This window comes from Lissotriton vulgaris, unplaced genomic scaffold, assembly GCF_964263255.1.
Source record: "Lissotriton vulgaris unplaced genomic scaffold, aLisVul1.2 SCAFFOLD_1591, whole genome shotgun sequence".
NCBI lineage: Eukaryota > Metazoa > Chordata > Amphibia > Caudata > Salamandridae > Lissotriton > Lissotriton vulgaris.
Genome location: NW_028242271.1, coordinates 383,007 through 404,711, shown reverse-complemented (window position 1 = coordinate 404,711; position 21,705 = coordinate 383,007). Strand labels below are relative to the sequence as shown.

The 21,705-nt window shown below is 49.5% G+C and overlaps 1 protein-coding gene across 1 annotated transcript in view; it reads right to left on the bottom strand.

Moving 5' to 3' along the window:
• The window catches only part of LOC147669012 (zinc finger protein 638-like), a 472,920-nt gene that overhangs the window by 121,713 nt on the left and 329,502 nt on the right, over positions 1 to 21,705 (bottom strand). Inside the window, exon 13 of the mRNA XM_086948283.1 lies at positions 7,456 to 7,584. Within this exon, the coding sequence (XP_086804409.1) occupies positions 7,456 to 7,584 (129 nt within the window). The remainder of the gene's footprint in view (positions 1 to 7,455; positions 7,585 to 21,705) is intronic.

Genomic DNA, 21,705 nt, shown 5'->3' with positions numbered 1-21,705 from the left:
CCTTATGCTCCAGAGATCCCGATCGGCATGCTGACGGCCTTGCCGCACGGGGGAGATTGGTCCCCATTGCTGGATTGGGAAGAGGCGGGACTGCAGGTAATAGTCGACCTGTACATAGACGGGGCTTTGGCACCGTTCGAAGCGCTCCGGGACCAGTTTGGGCTGCCCGACGGGGGGGTTCCTCCTGCACGCGGCGGTGGTGGCTGCCATACAGAAGCACTGGAAAGGGGGACTCATGGAACCGACAACGACTATGGCGTGCCAGTATGTGGTAATGGCGGCAGGTACGTTCAAAGCTGTGACGTGCCTCCATAACAGGATGCTGAATGAGGGACTGGAACCGCTCCAGGGGCTCAAGTCTAAATGGGAGGAGTGTGGGCCGGCCCATACCGGACACGGCGTGGGGCCATATCCTGCGGCGCACGTGGAAAGGCAAGAGAAATGCGCGCTTTCAGCAAGTACACTTCTATGTGCTTCATAGGGCCTACTTAACCCCTGAGAAATTACAGCGGTACTTTCAGGTGCCGGATGCCCGATGCCCACGGTGTTCGTCTCTGGGAGCGGACATGGACCATTTGTTCTGGGGGTGCTCGCACTTGGCGGCCTACTGGGCGGAGGTGGGGGACCTCCTGAACGAAGTGACTGATAGGGAGGTGAAATTCGATATGGCGGCATGCCTGCTGCTCTGGTTCCCGCACACCAAACACACCAAGGTGACGAGCAAATTCATTGATCTGGGCCTGATATTGGCGCAAAGGGAAATATCGTGGCATTGGAAGTCCAGGGGGGGACCCTCACTGCGTAGATGGAAGAATGAATTGCTGCGGTGGTCTGACTGCGAGAGTGTGCTCTGGATGAAGCAGGCCGTCAAGATGGGGAATGAGAAGGCATTGGATGCGGCACGTGCATGGGAGTTAGTGGTGCAGGCCTTGCGTGATTCTATGGTGGAAGATGAGGACGGTGAGACTTAGGCCGGTGGACACCGCGGGGCGAACACAAACAGTATCATAACCCGCACTGTAATGGATCCATCCAACTTGTCGGGACGAGGCATACACCTTAGCAGTTGCCAGGGGGGGGCGGGAGGGGGAGGGGGGGGTTTGGGGGGGTTGGTGAATGGGAGTTTGGGGAGGGTCGGAAGCCACATGGATGGTGGCCCGCCAGGGCACCTTGGAATTCATGGGATGGTGGGGTACTGCGTGGAGTGAGGAATGGCTGGGGGGAGCGGCCAGGCAGGATAGATGCACAGCACCTGGGGCAGGTCCCGACAGGGGCGGTACCACTGATTACCACTGGGATGGCTGACGGGAGCAATGTTGAGGGTGGGGGGGGGGGGTAAAAGCAGATACATAAAACGACATATCAACCATGGTCCCTATGGGACGTGCACCGTGATGTTTTCCTCTTGAGTGGAGTATTATGCCGCCCGGCCTCCGGGATGAGGGCTGAATGGCTGTGTACGATCTGTGTTTTACTGCTGAACGGGGGGGATGTCACGAGTGAACTGGCTGACTAATTGTATCCTGTGGTTTATAACTGCAATAAAAATATATTAAAAAAAAAATTTGTATAAAATGTGACTCTGTAAACAAGAGAACTTATGGATGGAGGGATGCAAGAAAGGCTCACCGTTACTGGATGATTTTCCGCAGTACAGCCTCTCCCACCACCGCATCCGATGGTGCGGCTGCCTCCAAGCAGTAGTGCCTGGTGAAGGTGTGCTTAGATGCCCAGGTAGCTGATTGGCACTCCTCCATATAATGCAGTGGATGTGGCCACTGCCCTCGCGGAATGAGCACGAACTCGTGCATTCAAAGGCTTTCCAGCAGCTTGATGACAGACAATTGCACTGGAAATCCATCTGGCAATTCCCCTCTGACAGCGGGAAACCTTTCCTGGGTGCGCTGAAGGCGACGAACAACTGGGAAGACCTGCGAAACACCTTAGTTTCTTTCAAGTAAAATTTCATACATCTCTGAACGTCCAGAGACTAATACTCTTTCTGCCGCTGTTGATGGATGCGGAAATAAACACTTCAGCACCAATGGTTCGTTCAAATGAAAATCAGTATGCACCGTTGGAATGAACTTCGGGTTTGTCCTGAGAATCATCTTATCCTCTTGAAATTGCAAGAAAGGCTCCTGAATCGTGAGCGTCTGCAGTTCACCTACTCTTCTCGCTGAAGTCAATGCAAATGATCAGAGCCACCTTCCAGGACAAGAACTTCAGGTCTGCCCTGTGTATCGGTTCAAATGGTTGCTTCATCAATTGAGAGAGTACAATATTCAGATTCCCTAATGGTGGTGGAGGCTTTACTGGCGGAAAGACTCTGAATATTCCTTTCATGAATTGTTTGATAATCCTTGAGGACCATAAAGATGGGCCTGACGAGGACCTCCTGTAGCGGGATAACGCAGCCAAATGCACCTTGATGGAGGAGTGTGCTAATCCTGCCTTCGCTAACCGCAGAATGTACGGTATAATCTGATGAGGCGCAGCAGTAAGAGGATGAACATCATGTCTCTTACACCAGAGACAGAACCTCTTCCATTTCATCCTGTAGGTTGTGTTGGTACTCTCCGCTCTGGCCTTGGACAGATGTCCTTACATTCCTGTGAGATGTTCAGATGGCTAAACTCACAGTATTCAGGAGAAAGGCTGCTAATCGCAAGGATTGCGGGTCCGGATGGCGCACCAGCCCCTTGGACATAGTCCGAAGCGATGGAATCATGCGCAACCGAATTGGACGGTCCACCGACAGTAGCAGCAGTTCCGTGAACCAGTGTGGTCTGGGCCACCACGGGGCTACTAGGATCAGTCTGCACGGCTCTTTCTTGATCTTCACCAGTACTTGGGGGAGAAGAGGAATTGGAGGAAAACCGTAGGCAAAGACACCGGACCATGCCATGGAAAACTCATTCCCCCAAGATCCCCTCTGGGGAAGCCAGCTTGCGAAGTACTGGCATTTTCTGTTTTCCCTTGTAGCGAAGAGGTCCACCAGCGGCGTTCCCCATCTCCGAAAGACGATGTGCAGGATTTCCTGGTTTAGCTCCCATTCGTGGCAGGACGATTTTAGCCTGCTGAGAGATTCCGTTTTGATCCCCGGGAGGTGTTCTGCTTTCAATGATATTTCCTGCTGAATAGCCCATTCCCAAATCTCTTGGGCTTCCTGAGACAGGGAGAGAGATCTTGTTCCCCCTTGCTTGTTTACATAATGCATCGCTGTGGTGTTGTCTGTTCTTACCAACACCAGCGCACCTTTTATCCTTGGCAGAAAAGCCAGTAATGCCATGCAGATCGCCCTGAGCTCCAGCAGATTTATATGTAATTGCTGCTCCTCTGCTTTCCAACGGCCCCTGACCTGAAGGTCCTGAAGGAAAGCTCCCCATCCTTCTAATGATGCATCCGTCGTTACCACTAGCGAAGCTGCACTTGCTAGAAACGTCAGTCCTTGAGACACATTTGCCCTTTGCGTCCACCACTCTGCTGCCCGTCGCATCACTGGTGTTATCTTTATTATATCGTCGAAGGATCCCTCCGCCTGACGCCATTGGAGAACGATCTGTTCCTGCCATGGTCTTATCCTTAGCCTCCAGCAAGGTACCAGTGGAATACAAGAAGACCTTGTGCCCAGCAAGGATTTGTACCTGCGGACTGAAAGACTTTCTTTTTCCCAAGTCTTGGAAGAGGGACACAATCCTCAGTTGTCTTTCCTCGGAAGGAAAGAATTTGTTGCATTCAGTGTCCAATATTGCTCCCAGAAATGTGATCACTCTTGCTGGGTGGAGGTTCGACTTTCTCTCGTTTAAAGTCAATCCTAAATCGGCGAATAAGTCTATGCAAGCTTGCGTTGACGCTCTGGCTTGTGTCTTTGATATTGCTTTGACTAACCAGTCGTCGAGGTAAGGAAATATTTGATGTCTTTGCTTCCTCGAACACAGCTGCCACTGGAGCCAGGCATTTCGTGAAAACCCTTGGCGCCGACTTCAAGCCGAATGGCAGTTCCTTGAATTGGTAATGTCTTCCGGCTACCCAGAACCGAAGGTACTGCCTGTGTGGAGGATGTATCGGCACATGGAAATACGAGTCTTGTAGGTCCAATGTGGTCATATGATCCCCTGGGTTTAACAACGGAAGGATGTCCTGTAGAGATACCATCCTGAAAGATTGTTTCTTGAGATAGGTGTTTAAGGATCTGAGATCCAGGATGGGGCGCCACTGGAGCTTGTTTTTCTTGATAAGAAAAAAACGGGAGTAAAAACCCCTGTTTTCCTGGGATTTCGGTACTGGTTCTATTGCTCTCTTCCGGAGCATTGTCCGAATCTCCTGCTGGAGTTGATGCAGATGATTGCCTCTCGTGCATCGGTGGCGTACAAGGGGGTGTCTGAATAAATTCTAGGGTGTGACCGAATTGAACTATTTTAAGGACCCATTGGTCCGTTGTTATTTTCTGCCAATTGTGTAAATAGTGAGCAATCTTTCCACCCAGGGGAGCATCTGACAGAGCCGGAAGATGGAGGTTGTCATAGCCTACGGGTGTTGTCCCTTCCTCGGCCACCACGTCCTCTAAGAGCTGATTTTGTGTATCCTCCTGACTGACGCTGGTTATATTGCTGAGAGTACGGCTGTGATGAGGACTGATAAGAAGACAAATATCTCCCCAGTTGGTAACCTCTATACGAGGACTGTCCTCTACCCCTGGAGCCACGAAAAGGGGTTTTCCTGTACTGCAGAGCTCCCAGAGACTTTGCCGTATCAGTATCCTTCTTGATAATTTCCAGCGTGTCATCTATATGTTTTCCAAATAATTCTTCTCTTTTGAAAGGGAGGTCTAAGATTTTGCTCTGCACCTCCGGTCTAAATGCTGTTGCTCGCAGCCAACCTTGCCTGCGCAGGACCGCCGCTCCTCCAAAGGATCTAAATGCTGTGGTCGCTATATCCATAGCGCAGTCTATGACTTCAGCCGAAGTCCTCTCCTTCCATGAGAATTTTCTTTGCCTCCTGCTTCTCTGGATCTGGCACCAGGTTAACATATGGAGACAGGCCGCACCACATCTGTCTGTCATATCTCCCCAGTATAGCCAGGGCTTTTGCGGCTCTTACCAGCAGAGCAGACAAAGAAAAACGCTTCCCTGCGTTATCCAACCTTCTGCCCTCCGTGTCTGGAGGTATTGTAATCGGAGCAGATGGGTTCCTGGATTTCTGTTGTGCCGCCTGCGTGATAACAGAATCCGGTTTGGGATGACCCACAAGGCAAGATGGAGCATCGGCTGGTGCTTTATACTTTTTATTTAGTTTGGCCAGAACTGGTGTTACCGTCGCTGGCGTTTCCATGACCTTCAATCCTTCCTTCCAGATATGAGATACTATAGGCAAAGATCGTACAGATCTCCGATAAGTCATATAGAAAACATTCCGTTTTTTCTTCTGTCATGGTCAGTGCAAACCTCTTAGTGGCCCTCTCCAACAAATTATGAAATCCACCAATGTCCTCCGGTGGAGAGTCCACTGGTCTCTGCGGAGAAGTTGCAGGTGATGGGGGGATATAGTCATGACATTCTGCACTTGTATCCGCAATTTCTCCATCTTCATGTTCCTCATCAGAGGTATCATGGTGTGTTGTCGGTGGTGGGGACCTAACAGTAGGTTCTCGCACAATTTCCCTCCTACGAATCTGAGTCCCTGGAACAGAGCGTTGACGTGGAGCAGACTACGGCCTGTGGAGCGACTGGAGTCGCTGGGTATCTTCTTCTATAATCCTCCAACATTCCTTGGAGATCCCTCAACAAAGAGGATGGGACACTGGTCATCTCATCTCGTTGTTGCCGATATCGGTGTCGTTCCTGGGGTTGCTCTTGATAACCCCCATATTCTTCCTCTGAATAGTCTTCCTGGTACTTGACCTGTAATTGCGAAGGGCTACTGGCAATACCATACTCCTCATCTTCCTCCGAATCTTCCTCTTCCAGTAAGTGAGACGGTAGCAAGGGGGAGACCTTGCTTGGAGATGTAACCTCCGGTGCAATAGGTTTTTTCCAAGGCACCAACCTTTTTTCTGGTGTTTTTTCCATCGTCGAGCCAGTCAACGAGATTCCCATCGCCGTCGTAGACCAAGTCATAGTAGTCGGCGCTACCAACGATGTTGTAGTGACAGTCGACGCTGTCCTCGTCGACGTAGTCGTCCTAGTCGACGCTGCCGTAGACAGTGCCGTCGTGAACACAGTCCTAGTAGACGCCCTCGACTGAAACCGTTGACGATATAGTAGTCGACGGTGAAATAGTCTACACTGTTCTCACTCGACTTATTCTTTTTCGTCGACGACGGAGTTTGTCGTAGTCGATGGTCCTTTCTTCGTCGACGGTCCCGTCGACGGAATTGATTTCTCTCCGAAGGAGCCGAAAAGAAGATCGTTTGATGTTAATCTTGATCTTCTGAGGCGACTGTGGTGGATTTGAGGTGGCTTTTGCTCCATTCACCTCACCAGCAGATGAGACTGAAGGGGATTTTGAGGGACTGCGCCCTGAAGACCCTGGAGTGGTCTTTTTTGGGGCCTTCTCAGGTCTTTCCCCTGAGGAATGTGTCTGAGGAGATCTACTTCTCTTCTGAGATCTTAGACGCCACAGATTCCTCCTCACTCTCACGAGAGGATTTCCTTCCTGGCTTTGACTTTTTGAAGCCAGATCAGTAGCCTTACCTCACGTTCTCTCAAAGTCTTATTTGAAAAGGTAAGACATATCTTACAATCTGCTGCCTTATGATCTGGATAGAGATAGAAGATGCAGTCCTTGTGAGGGTCATCTGTAAACAATCTCTTCTTGGAGCAGGTTGAACAAGCTCTAAATAATCCTTTTTTCTCTTTCTCGGACATGGTTGATGTAGAAACTTAAAAATCCAAGTGAAAATACTGTAGAAGTAAAGAGTTTGAGCAGAGCTCAAAGGAGACTCTCTAGCACAACGTGCGGTAGAAAAATCTGAGGGCCAGAAGGTTCTCTCAGGAGTGTTCTAGATGGTGAGGAGCTTTGATTGGTTCAGGGAAAAGTTTGGGCCTTTTTTACATAACAAAGGCTATGGGTTGCAAAAGGGAAATGGGCCTAGGCCTCTTCAGTTTGCTACACTACTAAGCACAGCTTTTTTATATACCGGAGACTCCCACTCGACGACGGGGAATGATTCAGGCATGTGAATCTATAAAAGTTCCAATACTGGAGTAAGCCAATCTATACAGAGCTTTATTTAATAAAAGTAAGTTTCACACACTCCAACAAAAGGTCAAACACCCATGTATGGAAACAAAAGAAGGCAGAATACAATAACACTGAAACATTTAAGACAGACAACAGTTTCATGACCGTTTGACAAACATGTCTATCTCAAATATGAAGATTACCCTCATTCAATTCAACTAAGGGCCATCAGAAATGGGGGATCATATGCAGGCTTGCTAGATTAAATACCTGTTTATGAGACGACAATAATATAACATCCTTCACTCCACCAAAAGGTTTCGCTAGGTTAGCAACTTCTTCTGCAGTATATTCCTTCTCAGGAAAGTTAGTAACAAGGATAACGCCATAGTCCACTTCCTGAAAAAAGAAAAGTAAAATGTATAATGAAACAGAATTGATGTCAAAAGTACACTAAATGGCTTAAAATTCGGGACATAGATGGAAAGCAAATCTGGTCTTGGTCAAGGGAAGGAGGAGACTGGCAAATGTACAACCGTTAAGAGGACATCACTTCCCCCACACCAGATATAAATGTTAATGCTTACTGTAGCAAGGTGGCATTCTCTAATCTACACCAAAGTAAGGTAAAGTGTGCACAGAGTGCAGTAGATCTCCAGAGGTATAGCAGAGGATTAAGTAGACAATGTCGTACTCTATTTTGTGGTACTGTGGTTGAGCAGTCAGGCTTAGAGGGTAGTGTTAAGCATTTATTGTACAGTTTCAGAGGTCATCAGAAAACAAGGGGAGATAGAGAGAAAATGCTAAGGCTCACCCTCCATAGTTTACACAAGCCATGAAAACCTCTGAACCAGAGATCAAGAGCCTAGCTATGTTACTGTAGTAATATTCACAACACTCATTGGGGTTGGAATAATGGGTTTAGTAGAAGAAAAAGAAAAATGTTTCTTTTTCTTAGTGTCCCCTCACTCACCAGGGTTGCCCCACGTTGACATGCTTCATCATTGGGGCAATCCCAGTCCTCTACGGGCTGGGGCGGGCTTCGACTTGCGAACTACGTAGGAGCACTTAAATTAGACTATGTGTGGTGCGAGAACTGTGATGTGGTGGAGTGGGATATGTGTAAGTGATTATTGATACCTGCCTAGTAAGCTATATATGATTTATTCTTGCTCCTAGGTGGTAGAACTAAAAACGGGGAAGAATAAATAGGGTGCATAAAGAACAATGAGTTTAGGTGTACCTATTAGTTTCTTATCTGTCAACATGTTTCGAGCGTCCCCCAAGCTCTTCCTCAGGACTACATAGGGACAAGCCTTGTGTTCGCCACTTCTAATAATGCCCAAATGAGCTAATAATGAAAAAATTACAAAATAAATCAAATTAATGCAGCAAGGGAAATAAGCATGCATCCAGTACCTACGTAAGAAAATAATCATGTGATATCTGTAAGAAAGAACACAACATTGTGGTTATGGGGTAGCAAGACCCCTCAGGATATGCACATATTTATCACACAACACATAAAACATAATATATGCGCCTTCTTATCCATAGTAGCCCAATGGCGTGTGTAATTTAAATACTTTTTCTGGAAAAAAAACGTTGTTTGCACCTCGTGAAACTCCATACATACTTCATACACAGAGATCCCGGGGGACCCCTGCCTCGATAATTAGCCTTTTTCCACTAACGCGCCATTATTCCAACTTTTTTCCATTTCTTTTTAACCTCCAGATTGATGGGATACATCTTTTGTCCATGGGGCAAAGTTAGGCCCTGCTACATGTATGTAAATAAAACAGTTGTGTGTATGAAGTATGTATGGAGTTTCACGATGTGCTAACCACGTTTTTTTTTAGAAAAGCGTTTTTAAATTACACACGCCATTGGGCTACTATGGATAAGAAGGCGCATATATTATATGTTTCATGTGTTGTGTGCGATCAATATGTGCATATCCTGAGGGGACTTGCTACCCCATAACCACAATGTTGTGCTCTTTCTTTGATACCACCTGATTATTTTCTTACGTAGGTACTGGATGCATGCTTTATTCCGTTGCAGCATTAATTTGATTTATTTTCTTAATTTTTCATTATTAGCTCATTTGGGCATTATTAGAAGTGGCGAACACAGGGCTGGTCCCTATGTAGTCCTGAGGAAGAGCTTGGGGGACGCTCGAAACATGTTGACAGATAGGAAGAAAACAAGTTACTTACCTGTAACTTTAGTTCCCCAGTATTGGTAACTTTCATAGATTCCCATGCTTTGTATCATTCCCCGTCGTCGGAATGGGAGTCTCGGTAACAAAAATACCATAGCTGTAGGTACAAAAGACAATGGAAAAAGGCCTAGGCCTCATTCCCTTTTGTAGCATATCACCCTCTTTGTGTAAAAGAGACCAAACTTTTGGCCTCAGCCAATCAGAAGTGCCTCACCACTTAGAACCTTCCTGAAGGAACCTCAGAGCCTCAGATTTTCGTAGCCGTTGTGTACTGAGACACCATCTGTGCTGTAGGCTGAGCTTTCCTCGGGGAGGTGGGTGGGCGCATGGGAATCTATGAAAGTTACCAATACTGGGGAACTAAAGTTACAGGTAAGTAACTTGTTTTCTTACCCCAGTATTGGAACTTTCATAGATTCCCATGCTTTGTATCAGAGTAGCAAGCAGTAGCAAGATAATCACATTTTGCATCTTAAATAATAGCAGTAGACCACATGACATTAGATACAAAATGTGAAAAAATGGAAGGTGGGAAGATAGGAAAGCTCACCGTTAGTGGAAGAGGTTCCTCAGGACAGCCTGTCCAACTGCTGCATCCTCCTGCTGCAGAGATTCCAAGCAGTAGTGCTTGGTAAAAGTGTGGACGATGCTCCAGGTTGCAGCTCTGCAGATGTCCTTAATTTGCACCCCTGCAAAGAGTGCTGTGGGGGAAGCCACAGATCTTGTGGAATGCGCTCGTATCTTTCCAGTCAGAGGCTTACCAGCAGCCTTGTGACAATGTAATATAGCACTTGTGATCCACCTTGAAACACCCTGTTTGGAGAGTGGAAGGCCTTTACTTGGTCCCCCGAAGGCCACAAACAGTTGGGTAGATTTTCGAAAATCCTTAGTGTAGGAAGGTACATCCTGACTATGGTTGCCCCCAACTTTTTGCCCTGTGTTTTAGCTGGTTTTGGACATAGTCGACCTGGGACCCTGCCAATCAGGACCCCAGGCCTACTGCTCTCTCTTTAAAATGGATTCCATGTACCCTAGGTACATTTCCAATTGGTACTGGGCCACCTTATCAGACCCTGTAACTCAGGGCATAGGTGTACCCAGGGCTGCCAGGGGCTGCAGCATGTATTATGCCACCCCTGGCTGGCCTCCTAAATTTGACACAACTGGCTGCATGACAGCTGGGGCAAAGTCGTGTAATCACCCTTTGCTGTAGGTGTAGTATACCTATACCTAACCCTAAAATGGACACACAGATTCCTATCAGTCACTCCTATGGCAGGCCTTGACAATCCTGAAGGCAGAGTGCTTGGAATCGTGTGAGATGGTGCTCTGGCATGAGCTGAGCCTGTCTGCAGCTTGCGGAACCAAGTCCTAATAGCTGTTCCATGATATCGCATACCATATACTCTTAAGTGCATTATAATCCTCGCGGTTAAATGCTATCTTTGGTATTGCTTTATCAAAACATGTCGAGTAAGGTGTCATACGAATTGGAATACTAACCCCTCGCCAATTCTGGCGACGGGGTTAGCATTCCACCCTTCTAGAGGGACACGACATGTATGTAACTGTGAACCCCGGTTAAAGTTAACTGAAGCCTCAGCTCCACAAAATGGATGCTGCCACCACAGACACGAGTCTGACCCCCTGCAGCTGGGAGTCCTTCCAGCGAGGGGAGCCTGGACAAAGGGTTTCCTGTCAGGGGCGGTGCTAGCACCGTCCCAGACATGGTTTTGTGTATCCTGGGTAGGCAGGGCTTTACAGGAAGGTGACTGCTGAGTGGCACCCCGGTGCTCACTACGCATAGGCCGGTCTGAACCAGTTCCAGGGGCACACCAGCCCCTGGCCTGGGGAAGTCCGGCATGGCTGAGGGGTGTAACCACCCCCCACCTAGTCCCACCCATAGGCAGGACCTAGTCACCGGGTCAGCCCCCTTTTTTAGTATAAAGATGGGAGCGGGCCCCCTGTTAAAATTAGATCATCTTTGGAATCAAGATACCACTTTCTTCGAAAGGACTTCACGATTTCTTCTTCAAGATTCTCCCTTGTGGCTAAGGAGTAGTCACCCTGCATCCGCAGGCACCATCCTAAAGAACACTGCGGTCTGCTGCAAGTCCTTCATCACGAATCCGACGACCCAGCTCGACGAGACCCGGCTTCCCTGGCACCTCTGACCTCTACTCACCTCTACAGCCCAGCTGAGAACCGTGAGTGCGACGAGACCTCAAGGGACCGACGATCGCCAAGACTGCACGACATCTTTACTGCAAGCCCACCGTGTCCTCCACTGGTGAGTGCTTTGGGGTCCGAGAAGCCCCGACCCTGCGCAGCTCCAGCACCCAAGATCAGCCCCCCTGCATCTCCACGATCTGCGTGGGGCCCTTCTGCTGTTTGCTGTGCACCGCGTTGTTTGGCTACTAGCCGGCTGGCTTGTGGCCTTCTGAACGACGCCCAACGACTTCACGACTGCTGGTCTGGTTGCTCCAGGCTGGCCCTTGCTTCCTTGTTCAAGAGAGGCACCCCGGACCCTCCTGGTCCACTCCAGACGCCATTTTAGGTCCACCGCGTGGGCTTGAATTTGCCAAGGCTTTGTTGCCCAATCCTGGGTCCAGCGACGCCGACAGCTTCCATCTTCGTGGGACAGCTCGATCCTCCATCCTGGTCGCCGACAACGCCTCCTGGTCCGTGAGATCTTCGAGTCAAGCGTCACCCACTCACCTAGTCGAGGTGGCTACCATCCGGTGCCCTCCTGGTGCCCACTGACTACTGGCTAGTAGTCTCGAACTTGGTCCCCTCTGCTTTCAGGTGTCATCTATCTTCAAGATCCAGGCTTGGATCCGACTGAACTTTCTTCACTGGTCACCGGCCAGCATCTTTTCTTCCGGCTCCTGGTCCGTCTACGAGGATTCCCGACGTCTTTTCAGACCTATGCAGCTGCAGCCCCTGGGCTAGGTAACTTCGGCATTTCGGTGCCCCAGCATAGCCTCACTATCCAAGGGTCAGAATCTACTTTCGTTTTCTCCCTACCAGGTCGGGTTCGCCCGAGAACACTAACTTTCTAATTCCTAGCTACCATAGACTTTTGTCCCGCATCTCGCGTGAGAGTGCACACACTGCACCCGAGTCCCCTAGGCCTCCTAGACATAATCTAACGATTCCCTAGTCAAGTCCTAGCGATTCCAAAAGCTATTAGTACTGTACTTACCTGCTAGGAATTTCGCATTCCACTTTCAGAGTATATGGTTTTCCGTGCCCCTCGGGCATTTGTATATACTGTGCTAACTTAAGTATTTTTGTAAGAGTTTTGGTTTGTGCTTAGTACCCTGTCCTCATAAAGAGTACAGGGCTGTTGTGATCTTTAAATAAATAACTGTTTATTTTCATAACACTTGTGTGGTGTCCTTTCACTTGGTATTCAAGGGGTATATGTGTGGTAAACAGCTGGCTTAACGCGCCCTCTCGAGTCTTTAGCCTTAGACTGCTCGTATCCACGCTACTAGGATAGCTGGTCTATAAGGTTGACTTACAACCAATCATCAATAAGGGTTGCTGGACTGATACATAGTGTTCACTAGAATAGTGAGCACTGCATATCAGGCCACCTTCTCACATTGGTGAGCAGCGGTTGGGATTTGAGCTTGCTGTTGTTTTACCACACGTATCCTAAGAATATCTTGCTGAAAGATCACATAAGTACTGTTAGGTACATATAACTAAAGCTTAGAATACTCTGAGTTCTACTGAACCAGCTGTTGTAGCTCCTCAAGGCTTAGCACACCTTGGCTACAACTCTAGCAAGGGACCAGTAGGTAACACATAGTGTAGGTAGGTGCATCACTTACACCACACTAGAAGCAGTATGTCGGTCACAGGAGGAAACACTGAGTCTCCCCTTGTGTCAGTTGACCCTCCACAGGTCATCCCTTCAAAATATACTGCTCTTAGCTTCCATGAGATGAGACAAGTGTGTACTCTCAGGAAACTAAAACAGGGGTCTAACCCCACCACTTCATTTCTGATTGGTCTCTTAGAGGCTTATGATGCCAGTAGGGCTGGTAACCCAGACCCTTCTCATCCAGATGGAAGTTTGCCCTCCTTACAGGGTCCCTTTGATATCCATCCCCTCCTTGAGGCAGATGTTGCTGAGGATGAGGATGAGTTGTCTGGGGATGAGGCAGATAAGGGACAGCTAGAAGTCAGTAGACTAAGCAGGTCCAACTTAAGCAGACATGAGCTTGGTACTGGGGGACTCCTGGGCCCACTCTCAGGTCAGCTTAACATTGGGAATGGACGAGTTAGGTCTCTATCAAGAGGCTCTAGCAGATCCTTTCGAACCAATGGCTCTCTCAACTCTTCTCACAGAGGAATGTCTTCCCCTAAGAGGAGAGTGTATGAAGCTGAAGAAAGGGCAGTCAAACTGAGGATTGAAAGGGAAGAACTTGCCCTGGCCAAAGAGAGACTTGCCCTTGCTAGAGAGCAGGAATTATGTGGGCTAGTTCCCACTGGTGGCAGCAATAAACCTAGCAATAGGGAAAGGAGTTTTGATACAAAGCACCTGAATAAGATAGTGCCCCCCTTTAAAGAAGGGGATGACATCCACAAATGGATTACTGCTTTGGAGAGAGCCTGCACTGTGCAGGGTGTTCCCCAAAGTAAGTGGGCAGCTATCTTGTGGCTCTCCTTTGATGGTAAAGGTAGAGATAAGCTCCTCACCACAAGGGTGGAGGATGCTAACAATTACCAAGTCTTGAAGAATGTACTGGTTGATGGGTTTGGTTTAACCACTGAACAATACAGGATGCTGTTCAGAGACACCCAGAAAACTCAGTCTCAAGATTGGACTGACTTTGTTGATTGTGCCACTAAGGCTTTTGAAGGCTGGCTACTGGGTAGTAAGGTTACTGATTTTAAAGGATTGTATAATCTAATTATGAGGGAGCAAATCTTAAATAATTGTCAGAACCAGCTATTACATCAGCACCTGGTAGACTCTGAGTTGACCTCTCCACAGGAATTGGGTAAGAGGGCAGACAAATGGGTCAGAACCAGGGTTAGGCCTAAAAACCAGGGTGGTGACCAGAAAAAGGAATCAACCAAGCCTCAAGAGAAGGGTGGGGATAAATCCACAGAGAAGACTTCCCAAGGGCCCCAAAACTCCAACAAGGGTGGTGGGTCCCAGAACACTCCTTCTGAACAAAAGAAACCTTATTGCCATACCTGTAAACAGGTGGGCCATTACAAAAGTGATGCCAGTTGCCCTAAAAATGGTAATAAGGGAAATGTACCCCCAGGTAATACTCCTAAACCTCCTGTTACCACTAGTGGTAATCCCCCAGGTGGTGGGAGTGCCCCCAAGAATGTGGTGGGCATTACTTTGGGCAATCAGGAGGACTATGGCTTAGCCAGGTTCCCTGACCACACTCTTGTCTGTGAGACTGGCATGGGGTTTGCCAACTTCACTACTGGACCCCACATTTTGGGCAAGTATAGACAAGAAGTTTTAGTGAATGGTCAGAAAGTTGAGGCATTCAGAGACACAGGGGCCAGCCTCACCATGGTGAGTGACCATCTGGTCCCCTCTGCTCAACTGACCCCTGGTTTTACTTATCAGGTGACAGACATTCATGGAATGAAGAGAAGGCATCCCATGGCAGTAGTCAAGCTCAGCTGGGGTAATGTCACAGGGCCCATGAGAGTGGCAGTGACAGATAACCTACCTGTAGATTGCTTACTGGGGAATGACCTGGAACTCTCAGCATGGGCTGAGGTGGAACAAGAAACTCATTCCAGAATGATAGGCCTATCCAGACAGGTTAGTGGGGCAGTAATAGCTACAGCCCCAGTCCAAGCACCATTCCTCCCTGAAAAGGTTGGAAGGGCAGTGGTAGCCACTGCCCAGGCTCAGACAGACTTTCCAGAACAGGATAGGAGGGCTGTGACAGTCACAGCCCAAACACAAACTGAGTGTCCTCCTGAAAAGGTTGGCAAGGTTGAAATGGTCTCAGCCTCTACTCAGACAGATAGTGAGGTCGTGAAGCCTGAAACAATGGATCACTCCACTCAAACAGAGAGCATTGAGGAGGAAGAAGAGTCTTCCCCCTCCCAGACACTAGGTGAGAGCCAGCCTCCTCAGGGAACTGACTCTACCCCTGTTGAAGGAACTGCCCCAGAGGTAGTCAGGCCTAGCCTGGCAGAGCCCCTGATGGCAGTGGACCCTTCCCAGGTGGGACCCAGTCTGGAGCAGGTAACCTGCACCTCTCTACCCTGTCTCAGTCAGCCCAGGGCTGAAGAGACCAGGGAGGCCAGTGGTGGACCCCAAAGGGCCCCCTGTCCAAAAGAACCCCTTAATCAGCAGATTAGGATCACTGAAGCTGGCAAACCTAGCCAAGTGAAAATAGAACAGACTCCTGAGGGATCCCCCTTAAAAGTAGTTAGGGAACTCCCACAGCTGGACACTGTTGGGCACAGCCAAACATGGGGCCTAAAAACCCCAGACCTGACCTGTCCCTCCAGTAAGCCAAACAGAGGGACTCAGCCTCCAGCTTTAGGTAGCCAGAGGCTGACCCTGAGAGCTCAGTGCATCTCAGCTAAAGAAAGAAAGGCACACATGATGAATGGTGATTGGAGGAAGTTGAGCCCAAAGGTAGAGGAGCCTCACTTCAGTACTCCATCCCAACATCAGCCTTTTGCTTTCCCAAGACACACCAGAGACAGAGATTCCCTATGGTGGAGACCCTCAGATACCCTTAGGGTGAGGGGTTGCCTAGTGGACCATGACACAGGGGGAAACCAAGCCAGAGCTGGTACTTCCTTATATGGCCACTTAGGTAATAGAGGCTTACCTGGACAAGGATAGCCTTATCTCCTTTCGTTTGGGGGGGGGTTGTGTAGGAAGGTACATCCTGACTATGGTTGCCCCCAACTTTTTGCCCTGTGTTTTAGCTGGTTTTGGACATAGTCGACCTGGGACCCTGCCAATCAGGACCCCAGGCCTACTGCTCTCTCTTTAAAATGGATTCCATGTACCCTAGGTACATTTCCAATTGGTACTGGGCCACCTTATCAGACCCTGTAACTCAGGGCATAGGTGTACCCAGGGCTGCCAGGGGCTGCAGCATGTATTATGCCACCCCTGGCTGGCCTCCTAAATTTGACACAACTGGCTGCATGACAGCTGGGGCAAAGTCGTGTAATCACCCTTTGCTGTAGGTGTAGTATACCTATACCTAACCCTAAAATGGACACACAGATTCCTATCAGTCACTCCTATGGCAGGCCTTGACAATCCTGAAGGCAGAGTGCTTGGAATCGTGTGAGATGGTGCTCTGGCATGAGCTGAGCCTGTCTGCAGCTTGCGGAACCAAGTCCTAATAGCTGTTCCATGATATCGCATACCATATACTCTTAAGTGCATTATAATCCTCGCGGTTAAATGCTATCTTTGGTATTGCTTTATCAAAACATGTCGAGTAAGGTGTCATACGAATTGGAATACTAACCCCTCGCCAATTCTGGCGACGGGGTTAGCATTCCACCCTTCTAGAGGGACACGACATGTATGTAACTGTGAACCCCGGTTAAAGTTAACTGAAGCCTCAGCTCCACAAAATGGATGCTGCCACCACAGACACGAGTCTGACCCCCTGCAGCTGGGAGTCCTTCCAGCGAGGGGAGCCTGGACAAAGGGTTTCCTGTCAGGGGCGGTGCTAGCACCGTCCCAGACATGGTTTTGTGTATCCTGGGTAGGCAGGGCTTTACAGGAAGGTGACTGCTGAGTGGCACCCCGGTGCTCACTACGCATAGGCCGGTCTGAACCAGTTCCAGGGGCACACCAGCCCCTGGCCTGGGGAAGTCCGGCATGGCTGAGGGGTGTAACCACCCCCCACCTAGTCCCACCCATAGGCAGGACCTAGTCACCGGGTCAGCCCCCTTTTTTAGTATAAAGATGGGAGCGGGCCCCCTGTTAAAATTAGATCATCTTTGGAATCAAGATACCACTTTCTTCGAAAGGACTTCACGATTTCTTCTTCAAGATTCTCCCTTGTGGCTAAGGAGTAGTCACCCTGCATCCGCAGGCACCATCCTAAAGAACACTGCGGTCTGCTGCAAGTCCTTCATCACGAATCCGACGACCCAGCTCGACGAGACCCGGCTTCCCTGGCACCTCTGACCTCTACTCACCTCTACAGCCCAGCTGAGAACCGTGAGTGCGACGAGACCTCAAGGGACCGACGATCGCCAAGACTGCACGACATCTTTACTGCAAGCCCACCGTGTCCTCCACTGGTGAGTGCTTTGGGGTCCGAGAAGCCCCGACCCTGCGCAGCTCCAGCACCCAAGATCAGCCCCCCTGCATCTCCACGATCTGCGTGGGGCCCTTCTGCTGTTTGCTGTGCACCGCGTTGTTTGGCTACTAGCCGGCTGGCTTGTGGCCTTCTGAACGACGCCCAACGACTTCACGACTGCTGGTCTGGTTGCTCCAGGCTGGCCCTTGCTTCCTTGTTCAAGAGAGGCACCCCGGACCCTCCTGGTCCACTCCAGACGCCATTTTAGGTCCACCGCGTGGGCTTGAATTTGCCAAGGCTTTGTTGCCCAATCCTGGGTCCAGCGACGCCGACAGCTTCCATCTTCGTGGGACAGCTCGATCCTCCATCCTGGTCGCCGACAACGCCTCCTGGTCCGTGAGATCTTCGAGTCAAGCGTCACCCACTCACCTAGTCGAGGTGGCTACCATCCGGTGCCCTCCTGGTGCCCACTGACTACTGGCTAGTAGTCTCGAACTTGGTCCCCTCTGCTTTCAGGTGTCATCTATCTTCAAGATCCAGGCTTGGATCCGACTGAACTTTCTTCACTGGTCACCGGCCAGCATCTTTTCTTCCGGCTCCTGGTCCGTCTACGAGGATTCCCGACGTCTTTTCAGACCTATGCAGCTGCAGCCCCTGGGCTAGGTAACTTCGGCATTTCGGTGCCCCAGCATAGCCTCACTATCCAAGGGTCAGAATCTACTTTCGTTTTCTCCCTACCAGGTCGGGTTCGCCCGAGAACACTAACTTTCTAATTCCTAGCTACCATAGACTTTTGTCCCGCATCTCGCGTGAGAGTGCACACACTGCACCCGAGTCCCCTAGGCCTCCTAGACATAATCTAACGATTCCCTAGTCAAGTCCTAGCGATTCCAAAAGCTATTAGTACTGTACTTACCTGCTAGGAATTTCGCATTCCACTTTCAGAGTATATGGTTTTCCGTGCCCCTCGGGCATTTGTATATACTGTGCTAACTTAAGTATTTTTGTAAGAGTTTTGGTTTGTGCTTAGTACCCTGTCCTCATAAAGAGTACAGGGCTGTTGTGATCTTTAAATAAATAACTGTTTATTTTCATAACACTTGTGTGGTGTCCTTTCACTTGGTATTCAAGGGGTATATGTGTGGTAAACAGCTGGCTTAACGCGCCCTCTCGAGTCTTTAGCCTTAGACTGCTCGTATCCACGCTACTAGGATAGCTGGTCTATAAGGTTGACTTACAACCAATCATCAATAAGGGTTGCTGGACTGATACATAGTGTTCACTAGAATAGTGAGCACTGCATATCAGGCCACCTTCTCACACTTAGTACGCTGTAAGTAAAACTTCAAGCATCGCTGTACATCCAGTGAATGCAAGGCTTTTTCCGCCGGTGTGGAAGGCTGAGGAAAAAACGTTTTCAGAATGACCGGTTCATTCAAATGGAAGTCCGAGGGGACTTTTGGCATGAACCTAGGATTAGTCCTCATGATGACAGTGTTCCTCTTGAATTGAAGGAAAGGTTCCTGAATGGTCAAGGCCTGTAACTCCCCTACACGCCGAGCCGACGTGAGAGCGAGGAGAAGAGCCAATTTCCACGAAAGGTATTTGATGTCAGAACGATGGACTGGTTCGAATGGGCCCTTCATGAGTTGAGAAAGGACCAGATTTAAATGCCACGTTGGTGGAGGTGGTCTCACCGGTGGATAGACCCTGAACAGACCTTTAAGAAACTGTTTGATTATCCTTGAAGACCATAATGAAGGTCCAGATTCCGTCCTCCTGAATCTTGACAAAGCAGCCAAATGGACTTTAATTGATGAGTGGGCCAGACCAGACTTGGCCAAGGACAGTAGGTATGGGAGGACCTGATGAGGTTTGGAATTGAATGGATCAATGTGTTGCTCTCGACACCAACAGAATCTTTTCCACTTAAGGCGGTACGTTTTGTTAGTGGAAGGGGCCCTTGCTTTGGACAAAACCTCCCTAACTTCCTTAGACAATGGCAGGTTCATAAATTCTCGCTGCTCAGGAGCCATGCAGTCAGGTGTAACGACTGAGGGTCTGGATGTAGAATCTGCCCTTCGGACATCGTGAGAAGGTCCGGCAGAATTTGGAGAGGTACAGGAGGAGCGATCGACAGGAGATGAAGCTCCGTGAACCAGAACTGCCTCGGCCAAGCCGGGGCTATCAGGATCATCCTGCACGGTTCCATCTTGAATTTCTTGATCAGTCGTGGTAGTAGAGGAATGGGAGGAAAAGCGTAGACAAATGTCTTCGACCAGGGTATCAAAAGGGCATTTCCCAGAGAATTTGGATGGGGAAGCCTGCTTGCGTAAGACCGGCATTTGTTGTTGGTCGGGGTGGCAAACAGGTCGATGTCCGGTTTTCCCCACCGGCTGAAGATGTGTTCCAAAATGTCTTGATTCAACTCCCATTCGTGGGTGACCGAGGATGACCTGCTCAGTTTGTCGGCGTTTTCGTTGAGGACGCCCGGCAAGTGTTCCGCCATCAGAGACATGTTGTGTCGGATAGCCCATTCCCAAATCTGCTGGGCTTCTTGTGACAATGGGCGCGATCTGGTCCCCCCTTCCTTGTTCACATAGTGCATGGCCGTGGTGTTGTCCGTCCTGATAAGCACTTGTGAACCCTCCAGAAGAGGAAGAAACGATTGCAGAGCCAGACAAATCGCCCTGAGTTCTAATAGGTTGATGTGGAGGCATTTCTCCTGGGGTGACCAATGACCACTGACATGAAGGTCCTGCAGCACTGCTCCCCAGCCCTCCAACGACGCATCCGTCGTTATCACTTGTGGAGACGGGTCGCTTGCGAAGAATAGGCCTTGGGACAAGTTGTCTAGGTCTGTCCACCATAGGGCCGCATTCTTCATTTCCGGAGTGATCGCCACTTTGTCGTCGAAGGAACCTTGGACTTGCCGCCATTGATTGTCCAGTTGTTCCTGCAAGGGACGCATCCTCAGTCTGCAATGGGGAACCAGCGGAATGCACGACGATATTACTCCCAGCAGAGACTTGTAGCGGCGAACTGAAAGAGACCTTTTTGATTGTAAGTCTTGGGCCATCGTCTGTAACTTGTGCCTCCTTTCCAGAGTGGGAAAAGCTCGTGAAAGCTTTGAGTCCAAGATGGCTCCCAGAAACCGGGCTCTTCTGGACGGGATCTGGCAAGATTTCTCGTCGTTTAGAGTGAGCCCCAGGTTTCGGAATAAATTGGTACACGCTTGAACCGCCTGTAGCGCTGCCTCTCTGGACGGAGCCTTCAGCAGCCAGTCGTCCAGATAGGGGAAGACTTGAAACTTGTGCCTCCGAAGGAAAGCCGCTACCGGAGCCAACACTTTCGTGAATATCCTTGGGGCCGAGCGGAGTCCAAAGGGTAGAACCCTGAATTGGTAATGGCTCTTGGCTACTGTGAATCGCAGAAACCTTCTGTGTGCTGGGTGAATCGGAACATGAAAATAGGCATCTTCGAGATCGAGTGTGGCCATGTAATCTCCCGGGTTGATTAGTTTCAAGATGTCCTGGAGGGACACCATCCTGAAGGATAGAGAGATGAGATAGGTGTTTAGCCCCCTGAGGTCTAAAATGGGACGCCACTTGTCGAGCGTTTTCCTCACCAGGAAGAACCTGGAATAAAATCCCTGGTTTCTTTGGTTCGATGGAACTGGCTCTATCGCCCCTTTTCGGAGCATTTGTTGAACTTCGAGCCGAAGGAGACGCTGGTGTTTTGAAGGAGTGGCTGTCGGGGGCTTGGGTGGCGGAACTTGAGTGAACTCTAAGGTATGCCCTTTCCGAATGATGTTGAGCACCCAACGGTCCGATGTTATGAGGGACCAGTTGTGAAGGTATTTGTTGACCCTGCCTCCAACTGCTGATTTCCTGGAGGAGGGTCCAGTAGGAAGAGCCAGGAGGCCGCTATTGGCGCATGGACGAATCTCGTCCTCGCGCACCTTGCTTTCCTTTATTGTAAGGCCTGGAGTAGTTGGTAGACTGGCCT